The following is a 14,063-nucleotide window of genomic DNA, read 5'->3' on the forward strand; positions in this document are numbered from 1 at the left end:
GTTTTAATCGGGAAAATAATTCTGTTATAGGGAAATAACAAACCCAGGTTGGTCCAGCTTTCTGTGAGCCTGCTGTGACTCTTAGAGACGAGCCCCATGCCCAGCATCCCTCACTCCTTCATGCAGATTAGCAAAGATATCCTCTCATAAGAGAAAAACACTTATCGATGTTAAGGAGTGAGCTCTTCAGTTTTAATACAGGATCTCTGTTAGTTAATTACTCTGTTGTACGTGCAGTACCGTTAACTGTTGCTGCTGCCGCTGCACTCGTCTCCTCTGTCTCTTGTGATGAATAATAATTTCCTTGGATGTCAGGCGGTGGAAAATGCAAACTGTGTAATACTTGCTTATGTATATTGCTTATGTAAAAGTGCTTGTTTTGTGTATATATATATATATATATATATATATATATATATACAAGACATATATATAGATAAGCCCTCCACCTTCTGTTCTGGCGATGCAAATTAATGTGCATTAACCGAAGCCAAACTCTGCTGCAGTTCTTCTCCTCTTCCTGGCAGCATTACATTATAACAGCCGAAGAGCGATCAGATGGGGGGCTGAGGGGGGACGCAGCTGAGCCCCTCAATGCTAAGAGAACCAGGCAGCTTAACTCTGAGCACAGGAACCCGGCACGCATTTAAAGGAATTAAAAACCAGACTGGCGAGGCACAGGAACAAGCCTTGTGCGTTGTGCTGGTTTTGGCTGACTCTGTCTCTCTGAACTCTGAACCGTTTTATTGTCCCTCCAGGCAGGAAAGAGTCGAGAGCAGTGATCGGGCCACAGATATCACAGTTCTCTCCCCAAAGGCCTGAGTCGGGCCAAGCGCTGTCTGCCGGTGGGAGACTGGAGTGGTTGGGGCTGGGTTTCTCATTAGGTCATTTTTATTAAAATCCTATTGACGGGGAGATTGTTTCCCAGAGCTGCAGGGAAACCCCTTGCTAGTCCCTTTGGTAGAACACTAAGAAACCAACAGAATTACTTTGATTATTTTGTTCACCTCTTCATTCATAGCTGGAAGACTCCAGAAAAAAAATCCTAATCATAAAATAAAAGAACATCTGGAATATGAAGCTGCAAGGAGATAAGGTCCACAAGAAATAATATTTGTATTGAATTCCCCTCCAGACACTTTCATCATTTTTTTTTAGTGCTGCCTGCCATCTTTCCACCATGTAAAGGGTGTCATGAATCATCCTGAAACAACACAAACAGACAGAGGGCTGGACTGGGCTGTCCCTGGACTTGTTAAAACATATATCCTAATATTCCCATTCTCTCCCCCTTATAATGTTTTTATGGTTTGTTTAGTTTTAACATGTAAAGTCGAGAGTGGTTGCAGTGGGAATAAAAAAGCAAATGACATTCAGCTGAGAATATTACAGAGTGATCCACAAAAAAATCCTATAGAAATACCACATTGAAATGTCCTGCCCGCGGTGTTAATCAGCTGTGTGTTTGGCAGATCCTGGGCACGCTCAGTAGGGCTCTGCATCCTGTAGGAACTGGAGCGTGGAGGCCAGTGGAGCTGCGACCGACGCCAGGGCTGGGGCTTCTGCGCGCCGATACAGTCACAAATTGCCATTTCAAATCCCTAGGCTAGTGGCAGCTGAAGCTAACAGTCTCTCCGAAATGTCATTTAGAAGGCTCTGAGGGACAGGGATGGCAAGTCACATTTTGATTTTCTCCGGCACAAAATCATGCGGTCTCTCCGGGCAGGTGACGGACCACAATCCCTAGCGTTGGACCAAACAGTGGAAAGTGTCATAGTGGAAGTGAATGAAAATGCACACGGTTCAGTAAATCTCTGCATGTTAGCGGTTCCTAAATAGGAGAGGAGCTGGAGTACAGAGGTCCTTGTCACCCGCTTGACAGAATGCCACAATGTAGTCTGTAGGAAATATACTTCAGACCTTTGGGAACACTTAAGGCTGTGGAGGGGAACCAGAATTTCGAAGCCAATTTAGTTGAAGCTTTTATTTATTTATCCGACCAATCCATGGGTGTTCTCCTCTAATGTCCATATTATTATTATTATTATTTATTCCAATGGCTCATTCCTTTATCCATGCCGACTGGATGACCACGTAGCTCTGAGTGGCCATTACTACAGAAATACTTGTTCCGCCCTTGTGCTGCGGTTCAATTGTGCTCGCTCGCGTTGTTTAATTGGAAATGGAAAGTGTACTCTCTGAATTACGCTGTTCAGGGTTTAATTAGCAGGAGCTGTTGTACCAAATAGGCATGGCAGTAATTTGATGGAATTTAATTTTAAGTAGAGAGCGGAAAACAGTCTCTTTCAAAAGCAAAAGTGCGAAGGTCTGAGGAGAGTTTTTTTTTCTTCTCCTGATGAGAGTTAAACCTTTAGCTAAAGACAGCTTTATTGAAAGTATTTTTACTTCTAAATTAAAATAAATGTATGGAGAAATAACCAAAGCTTTGACCGTGAATGTCTTTTATTCTGTCTTGAACAAACACATTTTTACTATCCATAATATTAAGGGATAGTAATACCAAGACAGTAATACTGCTTACGAGAAATACTTTTTTTTTTTCTCCGGTCTCTGAATTGAAGGATTAACATTTTTGGTAGCCTGGCACTTTTGGAAAATTACATATTAATGCTAACTGCATTTCAAATCGTGGATTTGATTTGTTTGTAATCTTAGCCATTCCTGTCAAGATACACCTAAACAAAATGTGATCCTGTACATTTCATCTCTTGAATCATTATCAGCTTAGAAATGTGAATAAACTTTTAATGCACTTTTAATGTTAATACTGTCAATCTTCACATTAATATAGACACCAAGACACAGGATGTTTAAGGTAGTGTATAATGTGCATTCAAATGTTGTTGATAGACAAACACGCACACACACACACACACACACGCACACACACACACATCTCAAATGAACTGCCGATTGAGTTGGGGAACATGTCTAGTAAAATGGCAAGCAAGATTGTTATGAGAAGGAAATTGGTGATGCAGTATATCTCATATTTATAGGTTTGTCTGTTCAGTGTGCTTTTATTTGATTTGTTTAACATTTGTCCTTCGGCTGTAATTTCTACAATATCTTTTTATAGACTAGTTCCTACATACTGTATTCCTGCAATTGCTTCTTTTTCCTTTTTTATGATTATTGCTTGTGGCGCTGGGGAGATTATCAGAGATAGCAGAGCCAACTTGAAAGCAATAAGACAGGGAACAGCTTGTAGTACGCAGTGTGTGCCGTAGCAGATCCTAGACAAGTCTGATGTTATTGTCAGTGCCAGAATGGCCTGTTGGAGCGCATTGTCTAGGATGAGTCTAAGTAATCCCGGTCTCAGGGACCCTTCATGACACAAAGCATGGACATCTCAGGAGACCTCTACCCCTCAAAATGACTTTAAACCTTCCTGTCCCTGAATATTACCTGTACAGTCGGTCCAGGACCCGTCCCCAGTGTAAGAAATCCAATTTGTATGGAATCCAGGGGACCACAGTGAATCAATAAGATGTTTATTAGATAATGGTAATAGAGAAACAGGTGGCAGAGACACGGAGGAAAGTGGAAAAATAGGTGTGGCCATTAATAGGTTAAGACCTCGAGATGGAACAAAGACGTCTATATATGGAATTCATTGAAATAATCAATTAATATTCATGAAATGCTGATTAATATGCATGTCTAATAGATTATATTGTCAACTAAACAATCAACAATTAAATAATGAATAAATATTTTGCCCCTTTTTCAGGCCCGTTCAGTCAAATTTCACCACACCATTTCTGTGAAACAACAGGAAGGTTTGTTATCAATTTAACCATGTTTACCTCATCCCCTGAAGTGTCAAGACAAAGAACATTACATTTTATACAGACACAGGACAAAAGGCAGCTACACACAAGCCGAAATTGAATTAGTTCAGTATAGCTGGTGATCAATACTTGACATTCTCACAAGCCCCCTTTGATGGTATAATAACATCTCAGGTTACATGCCATCAACACAGCAAGAGTCCCTGCCTTCGGTTGCTGCTGCAGAGGCTCTTTCCCATCATTGGGAGCATCCCATCATTGGTGTAATGTAAAAGGTTAGAGTATCTGATCAATACGAGAAGTTCTCACGCCAAAGGAACGTGTTACTGCCGTGTCCGAGAAGAAAGAACATGCAGTCAATGACTTGCACAGCGGCTGAAGCACAGCTGAGATGGCATGCGGAAGTAATATTACTTTTCAGTTTCGGGATTTAATATAAAGACGAATGAATGAGAGCATTAATATGAAGCGAAGCAGCATGGGAATGAAAAGACTTTAAAGTAAGAAACGAAATAAATAATAATCCAGCGCAGCCCTGTCCTGATCCTATCCCCAGACCTATTGTATTATTAATGCAGCGGAGAGAGAAGCAAAACAACAAATAAATACCATAAAAATACTTCAATAAAATAAGGAGAGTGAGAGTGGACTGGTAACTTGATAAATGATTCTCAAAACTTGATTTATGCTGCCCTGCTTAACCTCCCTGCGATAATGCTGAAAGATGATTCCTGCTAGTTATGGAGATGCAATCTGTTGGCAATAAAACTGCCGTATTAAGAGTGAATCAGAGCTGGGGAATGTGTGCTCGTCTACCATGCTGTTTGGGGTATGGGGGGGGGTTCGTGTTTGTAAACCTGTCAGCGCTGATGTAATGACTGTCAACTTTCTGCATTGCGCTGTCTTCGGTGAAACTCCTCCAGCTCTTAGGGGGGATATGTGACTGTTACGATTACAGCCATGAAGAATACCTGTGATATGATAAGGAAGTTCAATCTCAAGCCTGGCTTATTCGTAACGGTTCCCTTTCCCGTAACTCAGTTAAGTGGTTTCAGTAAGTTTAGTGTCTCTCTCAGCTGCAAGCATCTTGATAGTCAGCGTTCATCTCAGAGAGAAGGAGGGAGGGAGGGAGAGAGAGAGAGAGAGAGAGAGAGGTAGAGAGGCAGAGAGGCAAGACTGCAGGGAGGCAATCTTTCTCGTTTGAATTTACAATGAGTCTTATTGGTAACATTTCTAATCAATTAAAATCTGAATGGTACAGGAATGACACCTGGATATCGCATACACTTCCTGTGCCGCTGATTGCATGTATAACCTCTAGTCTGGTATCCTATTCTGGTGTTACCATGTCGTGTATGTATGTATGTGCAGGATGTATGTATGCCTATGTTTATTTTTGAGCTGCTCTGTGACTGCGGTTGGAAACTATGAGGTCCAGATGTGAGGGTGCATAGCTTGTCTGAATGCTTGAGGCGCATCATTTAATACTGAACGCTTGTGAGAACTTACGAGCTTACAGTGATGAGACACGGGAGGGATGTGTCACGACTTCCCTTCCGTTATGTTTTCGTTATTCCGCATTCATCAAAGCAAGCAACCAGGGACGACTCTAGGATTTCTAGACATCTGACATTTCACGCCCTTTGAAAAAGCCTCATCTTTTCAGTCATGCACGCAAATAGAGCTCTCCTGCAATTTCTTTCAGCAAACATCTGGTATTCGGAGAAATAAAGATAGGAGGAAACAAGAAAGAAAGAGAAAAGGAGGAAGTTTCCTGCCTTCTGTGTTTGTAGGTGGAGAGTAAAGATATTGGAGTTACAGATTCTGTCTTTTGTCGGGGAAAATTGTGATTTTTTTTTTTTGTTTTTATAAAGCTCTCTGGGTGGTCTTTTTATACGGCATTACCAATCTGTTTTTTTCTGTATTTATAATTCTGTCTGAAACAAACCCAAATCTCATCAGCCTGGCACAGAGAAGCCTCAGATCTCCGTATAGCTGCGCTTTGCCCCCAGTGTATCTCAAAAGACGGTAAGAGGGCCCAGATTGAGCACAAGCACTAGCCCACCTGCGCCTGTTCACTGACAAAGAGGAACCAAAATCCCCTGGCAGGTCATTTGAGGTGGGAAAGTAATGAAACATCTTGGAATTGCTGTCTGAAATGGATCATCCTTCCTCTGGGCAGGCTAGCTAAAGGGCTTTTGTGGTCAGAAAGATAGATGTTTCCATGGCATCACACTCTGCAGCTTTCCTGGAGGTACAGTTTGCAATGTGATTGTTTTGCTGTTTTGTCGGTTTTGGGTTTGGGTCTTTAGGGCCTGAGAGAGCACTGTTTCTCTAGCTGTAGTATGATCAGGTGTGCCATGGGATTTTGGACAGTGTGTTGTAGAAAACGTCTCATTTATTTAAACCAAACAAGTTCCTGCCAGGATTTAAGCAACTCTGCATGTCAAGGTAAGCTCAGGTTTCTCAAGGAAAGTAGATTTTGCTTGAATGGTTTCCTGGAGGCCAGTGTGGGTTGGTTTGATGTGTAACAATATCATTTAAATAAGGGTGCCTTAGAATCGGAATTAGTTTGGTAAACATTGTGCTAGAGAACAAGCATGACATCATGGGCAACACTGACCTGCACTAGATTGCTGTACCCTGCAGACAGTGCCCACCCAGGCCATGTGGCACTCAGGACACGTAATTGGCACTGCAAGGATCGCCGACTGCAGTAATCTAGTGCCACGGTCTGGCCTAAGAGGTGTGAAGTAGGGAGGTTATTAATATTGAGCGCCACAGTAGGTCGTTGGCTTGGACTTCGAGCCCAATCCCACGGGCGACCAAGGACTTAATCCTCAAGTGCTAATGAAACATTGGCCTCTGGAGTCTGTGAGGAATTAGTGCAAACAGGCTTATCAGCAGCACGTGTAAACAAGTCCTCTTTTGATTTTGAGTTTGTTTTTTGTGGGAGTGTGTGTTCATGTGTGTGTGTTTTCCTTTTTAATTAATCAAGGTGAAAGGAACAGTCCTTTCCCTTATCAGCTGAAACTCGGGCAGCAGATGTGGGCTTCATACTAATATATCTGAACAATGACAAATACTGAATGGCAAAACATTGAAAGTGACAAGGGCTGGCTATCAGGGTTGCATTGAAGATTAAGCATGTCTATGTACGTAATTAGATATTTCCATTTGGTTTTCAATTAGTCCCTAATTGGATTTTCTTTCTTTCTCTCCATCCTGGAGGCTAGACCCCAAGGTCTCTCTTGGTGGTGTGTTCAGATGAGGGCCGGGATGTTTATGTATTCCAGCTCATAAATCTGCTTTATGGATCTTTCCAATGCTTGACTCATTAAGACTCATTCCCAAACCCTTCCCACTTCAGAAGTAACAAAAGCACAAGGCCGATATAATCAGAGGTTTGTTCGCAAAAGGGCATTCCTGTTGTCCCTGTATCCAATTACTCGAATCTAACCACCGGTGTCATCTGAGAAGGTGTGCATCCCTTGTTAATAGGCTGAGGAGGGCAGGAATGGGGATGAGGCTTTTAGCAGTTGGCAGAGACCATCTCAGACCTGACCTCAGCAATGGTAGACCCTTATTCTTTATACATTATTCTGGAATCCCTCACAAAAAGAATGAGAGAGATAGAGACGGAGAGAGAGATACAGCAGGTCAGTCCTACATAGTTGAGACATGTTTTTGCCCTGCAGACAAGCGCCAACAAACAGGAAAGCAAAAGGAAGCAGCCTAGTGTGTGAGAGGACTTTCATTGTCTTAATCACTGCTGTCAGAGGACTGTCTTATTGTGGTTTTAGCTGTTTTTTATTATTGTTTTTTGGGGGAGGATGGGGGGGGGTGCACTTCACTCACGAAATCCCTGTTGTGGAAACTAGTGTCATAAGCCCATTTCCTAGCATGCTTTCTGGCGCTCATTCAGCGAGTGTGGTGGAGTCGGCAGGGGCTGTCATTGGAACAGTGCTCAGCTTCAGCTCCCCTAAGGTAAGCTGGCAAAAAAACACAGAAAGCTCAACATTCAGCCCTTGGGAAAACAGACAAGTCCATTATTGAGGGGAGGTGAGCGGGGTGGGGGACGGACTATGAGGTTTGTTTGCAGTTCAGTTCATGCAATTAAATATGTTGGGCTGCAATTTTCATTAATGGAAAAAACTAAAAAAGACCCTGTTACTCTCAGTCTTTTTTGTGTGCTGTAAAACTAACATCTACACACGGCAAACAAACCCTGTGACAAGTGGAATGGTCTGTTTTTCGTTTCCATAGAGGTCACTGCTAGCTGACATTGCAAGGGCAGCAGCTTTCATTCTGGCCCCAGCCTGCTGGGGGTCCACTGTGGGAGAGGAGGTCCAGGCACTTTCATCTTCACCCAGATGATTCTGCTGCACGTCAGCTCGCCCCTGTTCATGACCTCTATAGTAAAATATGTAGAATGCTTTTAAAATAATATTTGTTTACAAGGAAATAAATGGCACACTAGTAACTAAGAACGGATTGTAACCACAGGATGACTGTAAGGTAATGTTTTCATTCTGTTTTTTCCTGCATTTCTTTTATTGATTTGGCCGATGCCTGTATCCAAGGTGGCTTACAAGGATCATAATACAACATGGTTGAAATGCAATACCAGATTTACATTACACAAGTGTCAGCTGTATGGATACAAAAAGTAAGACCAGAGAACAATAAATGGAGCATAAAAGCAAACGGCAGAAGGACAACAATGTGGCTCAAACAGGGAAGTGAGGTTGTTTCTTTGGGAGTGCCGTACAGGTGCCTGGATAACGCTGGGCTATGAACAGGTTAATGCGTGCATCTCGCCATCCCTCAGAGAGTGCTGACTCCACAGGACGTCTCTCCTCCGATCTCCTCTGCTGCCCTGCGCTTTGAGGAATTGCAGACCATATGGCCAGAGATCGGGGGCACTCGCACAGAGCGAATCAGGTCTGTTCAGGAGGCCTGGAGCCTCGCAAGCAGGTGTTGTGTGGGAGTCTTTTCTCACACTCGGTTATGTTCTCTCTCAAGGTCCATTCCCATTCCAGCAGAACCCAAATACAAACCCTGCGTTGCAACTCCGAAAGGCTCATGCAGGTGGCAGCCTGAAGAATGGTCTGTTAACCCCTCGCTACATAGACTGTGCTTGAGCCATTGGCAGTCCTGCATTTTGTATCGAGTAAACTGCAGAGTAGGGTGAGGAAAAACACTGGTAGACCGCGCTCTGGTCAAGTTGCTCTTGTGCTTTTGCAATCATTTGCTCCAAGCTGTTTCTGAGAACTTACTTTCCCTTTTGGCTTGTATATTTTTATTTTAAACTAAGTAAGTACAGCATGTGCAAGCGACAGTTTAAGGAAGCAACAACAACAACAATGACACAAAAGTTGGCTGTGCAGCTTTGAGCAAATCCTCCACGATGTTATTATGGCCCAGTCCCAGCAGAAGCCTGTCTTTCTGCCGCTCTGTTCGAGACACATGAGCGCCAGATAGTGATGAAGTGTTACTATTGTTACGTCTCGAGGTCTGATTTTTAATGAAGTTCTCCTGTGTTGGAAAACGGCTCATTACCATGCACAGCAGCTAGGTGCAGCAGGGCCGCGAATGCTCAGTGCAATTGTGTTTCTAAAGCAGCAGATTAAAATGTGGTTTTAGCTGTAAGTGACGCCAGGTTAATGAGTTTACAGGGAGAAAACAAGACAGCAGACAGAAAGACGATTCAGAGGAACATCACAGCTCCTTCTATGGCTTTACCAGACCGCTTCCGAGGCGTCTAAGTGGTTCACAGTTACCAGTGTCCCAGTAACCATGTACAGGCTACTACTTACTATATCTAGGAGCCTCTAGGCTGACAAAGAGGAGAACTTCCTCAGGCCTGACAGAAGCATCATGTGCAGACCATGAAGAGAAGGAAATCTACTTGATAAAGATTTGTCTGTCTTAGATTGAGGAGGCGTCAAGTGTTTGCACTGCTCTCTATCTGCTCTGAGGAGAGTTTTGGTGGTTTTATATCAGCCACCAGTGCTGCCAGGAAAGTAAAACATTATTCAATAGCTATCTTCAACAACAAGCAGAAAATTGCTTGTTTATTCAAGAGCAGTTCTTGCTCAAACAGCTCCCTATGAAGTTTATAAACTTTTTTATTTTTCATGACTATAGCCGTCTGCCTAAAACATTTTTGTTTCTGTAGTGTTTTTGCTTTTTTTTCCTGTCTCTATTACTTATAAAACTATGGAACATGAATTGAACAGAATTATACATTTGCCTACACTTTTACTTTTTCCTATTGTGAGCCGACCCAGATAAATATTGTATGCATTCATTTTTATGCAATATTTTTGGCATTTTAAGAACAGTGCTTCTAAGATTGCTAATTGTTGGGTTTGGGTTGCGAGACACTAAAGTTACTGCATCTGGTTCTGCATCTGTCTCTTCCTCGGACTGAAACCCACACCTCTCTCCTCACTCTGCACTCATAATTGCAAAAACGTTTCTGGTAGTAGGTTGCAAACAAGTGGGGAAACTAAAAAGTGCCTTAAATGAGACTAAGTCATATTGTAATGAATAAAATGGGCTAAGAAACACAGAACAGAGAACCCCACGAGCTGCCTTGTTCCAGTGTTTAAAAAACAATTATAACAATTAGTGAGAGTGCTGAGAGAAGCAGTCCGTTGTTTGTCAATAACTTGAAAGCGGGGGAAAAAAAATCCTCAGATGCCGTGTCTCCGTGTCCTGCTCCGGCAGCCTCCGACATGGCAAACAGGAAGAGCACAGGAAATATTAGCGTGTGTCCTATTTCTCTGAGCTGCCTCGTTCCAGATATAACAAACACTAGGCTTCCTGTGCAGCGCTCTCTCATTGGGTCTCCCGTCACAGCGCCTGCGAAAGGTCTCGGGGGGCCCACACGCTTGCCAGTCATTATGTAATATCGTCAGACAGAGGCAGGGAGAGCTGTGGGGGGACCGGGGCTCTCTGTCTCTACACAAGCTCTCACAGAGAAGCATGCTGTAGCAAAACCAAGTGCACTATGGGATATTATGGGTCTCTTCACCACCACGTCTTGCAGTCGGCTGACATCCCTGGGTTGTGTCCTCAAAGAACCTCTCACAGACACAACAACTTCCTGCTCAACAGTCACCTCAGTATTTTAGTGTGGCTCAGTCTATCAGCAGTATTAACAAAAGAGCGTTTCTTTTCTCTTCTGTGTAGCGTAACAGACAGATGTGTACCCATGGGGTATCTCGCACATTCTTTGTATTGGACTTTGTGGTCAGTTTGGTGGAACCTAGTTTTTGGCATTTAACTAACCAAGCCATCCTCTCTCTCTCTCTCTCTCTCTGCGCAGGTGTAAGAACAAGCTGTACCCTGACGACCTGCCCCGCACCAGCGTGGTGATCGTGTTCCACAACGAGGCGTGGAGCACCCTGCTGCGCACCGTCCGCAGTGTCATCAACCGCTCGCCCCGGCACCTGCTGGAGGAGGTGGTGCTGGTGGACGATGCCAGCGAGAGGGGTGAGTGACCACCTGCCGGCCTCCCCTCTGCCCACACTCCGCGCCACACTGCCCCACATACTTGGCCGCTGCGAGGGGCAGCTGCTGCAGGGGCGAGCAAGGGCTTGCAGAGTTGCACTGAGGGGTGTCTGCTGTCCAGACGTTTCTCTCAGTAGAGACACGCCATGTGTGCATGAAGAAATGAACAGACGTGTTGCTGCAAGCCCAGCTGTCGAGCCGCACTCTGTATTGCTCTGTACCGCTCTCACGACTGCAGCCATGTGTCCTTACAGTGGTACAAATAAGGGAGCCGGGCTTAAATACACTTTCCACAGCCCAGTGTGAACAGCAAGCGAGGGAAGACAGGATGCCTTGAGTCAAGGGTCTCTTCCATTTGCACACCCTTCAGTTCTGCTGTTCAGCCCGTGCTCTGCTTTGCTTCTCAGTACGGAGGTACTTAACAGTATCCTCTCATACAGATGTGTAAACTGAGCAGTGCTGGGTCACAATGATCAAAGAAAGGAAGTGATCCTTGCTGGTTTTCTTTCTGCTGGTGTCAGACTTTGAAGGCCATGAAAATAGTGGTTGAGTTGAGCCTACTTTGTTTTTCGGCCCCTAAGCTAGAGCTCTGAATATGGGAGGCACAACACTGCCTGGGAAGCTGAACATTTTTATTGTAATTGAGCTTAGAAATTCATTGAAGCAAAATAAATAAAACGATGCAAATGTCTGTGGACTGGTGCCTTGGCGAGAAACCTACCTGTTAGCTTGTAACGTCCAAAAGCTTTCCCGGGTCTACGGTGTGGCTTAAAAATATGTTTTTGCTGCAGTATGAGGACCACTGAACAGGAACTCGACTCTCTCTGGGAGCCTTTATTCTTGCCTTAAATATAGCTTTGAAAACAATCAGATGACATGACCCAGTGAGTGAAATCACCCTGCCTTCACTTTGAACTGTTCCTCACTGCAGCGATGTGTGAAAGTAAGGGGCTCCTGGCCAGCCCTGTCACGCAGCACACAGAGCAGTGTTAAACTCTGCAGCTGCAAGATTAAGTGGCTTAATATGCCCTTTTCAAGGATTACACCTTGTAATTATCCTGACTGTGCCTGACAGGGGTCCTGTCTTGTCCCCAGAGACTCGGGACACTGTCAGTGTGGTTGAAAGACTCCATTTGGCTTTTATCCGCACTCATGCGCACACACGCGTAATTGTTTAAATCAGTTCTGACTTTTTACTCAGTATAGTTTCTACAAATCTTTTGTGAAACGTTTTTGTTTAAAACCAAAAAAACAACAACAAAAATATAATTTTGGCTCAGGGCTTTTCTGTTGATTAAAGTGTCTACGTGGTGTTTACTAAGATGCAGTGGACAGTGTATATTTGATGGTCCAATTCAGTATTCAGTCTATTAGCTTTAAGACCTCTAAGATACACTAGATATTGTTTCATCCCTGTTTAAATGAAGATTGATCTGGGCTTGATGGGCAAGTCTTCCCTGAGACCAGCTGTGTGTGTGTGTGTGTGTGTGTGTCTATGTCTGTGTCTATGTTTATGAAACCCTGTGGAGCTCTTGCCAGTGATTGTTAAATCCTGGTTCTTGGCAGAGTAGCCAACCTAGCTGTACAGAGACAGACAGACAGGCACACACACACACACACGGGCAGACATGCAGCCCTAGACAAGCACACACACCCCAACAGGCACAGGCAGCTGGACACAGGCGGACAGACTGCTGCACAGGGCTCTCTCCCACTGGACTTCCTCAAGATGCGATTAATCACCTCGCTGGGGTGATCATGTGTTGTAGTCGGCAGTCCGAACAATAAGCAAAAGAGCCACAGAAAACCACTAGTACTACAACAGTACTATTAGAGTAGTTTACTATGGATTCCACATGCCTTCACTGTAAAGTACTACACTAGAAAACCAATGCAAAACCACAGTAAACCCACTGTAAGTAACATCTGCATACTCTTATATATCCAACATGGCCCTTTATGAATATGCCCTGAGTTTGCTTTATGCAGTTGTTGATGGAGGACAGATAAAACATCTGTCCTCCATCAACAACTGGATAAAGCAAATTCAGGGCATGTTAATCCTACAAAAGGGTTGGAAACTGAAGGCAAAAATCTGTGTTTGCAGTGCTGAAAACCTTTTATGACCTTTTGTTTTGCTTTGGGAGAGAACCTTCCCAGTAAGCCTTTTGGACGTGAACACTCACAATTGTTTAGGAGGTAGAGAGCTAATGAATAAATGTGTGTTAGGGGAAAGCAACCTTTTCTCCTGGTGGCCGAGCTGTGGGAATGTCTGCAGTCTGAAACGGTTAAAGATCTGTAGCCCCTGCTTTGTTTTTCTCTGGTCTTGTGACCGGCTCATTTGAGATTACAGACGAGGCCCTGGCATCACAGTCCCAGGCGGCTTGTAAATGAACAGAGCCCCGCTGTGCCGCCGTGTCCGAGCTCCTCCAGCAGGGCAACGCTGGGGAGAAACCAAGGGCATGTCGCGCAGTGGGTTGGCACAGATTGTGCTTCATATCGCTCCCCTCTTATCTGGAAGCACTTCTTTGCTTTTGGAAGGTAAATATTGGAAACCCGTGAAACATTAACCTCCCTGCACCTCATTAGCAAAGCAGCCAAAAAAAAAGAAACAACCCAGCCTGCTTGCCTTCTGTGTCGAATGGGTCGCCAGTGATTAAATTTTTTTTAACGGTGCACTCTGATGCTGTGCCAGTCCTCCCGTTCCCCCGAGGGCCCCGTCTGCTA

General features: G+C 44.1%; 1 protein-coding gene across 2 annotated transcripts in view; it reads left to right on the forward strand.

Annotated features, from left to right (window-relative positions):
- Positions 1-14,063, forward strand: part of galnt1 (UDP-N-acetyl-alpha-D-galactosamine:polypeptide N-acetylgalactosaminyltransferase 1) — a 122,146-nt gene that overhangs the window by 72,023 nt on the left and 36,060 nt on the right. For both annotated transcript variants that reach the window (XM_066691383.1, XM_066691382.1), the window contains one exon: positions 11,152-11,318. In XM_066691383.1, the coding sequence (XP_066547480.1) occupies positions 11,152-11,318 (167 nt within the window). The remainder of the gene's footprint in view (positions 1-11,151; positions 11,319-14,063) is intronic.

Source organism: Amia ocellicauda, chromosome 18 (assembly GCF_036373705.1).
Source record: "Amia ocellicauda isolate fAmiCal2 chromosome 18, fAmiCal2.hap1, whole genome shotgun sequence".
Lineage (NCBI taxonomy): Eukaryota > Metazoa > Chordata > Actinopteri > Amiiformes > Amiidae > Amia > Amia ocellicauda.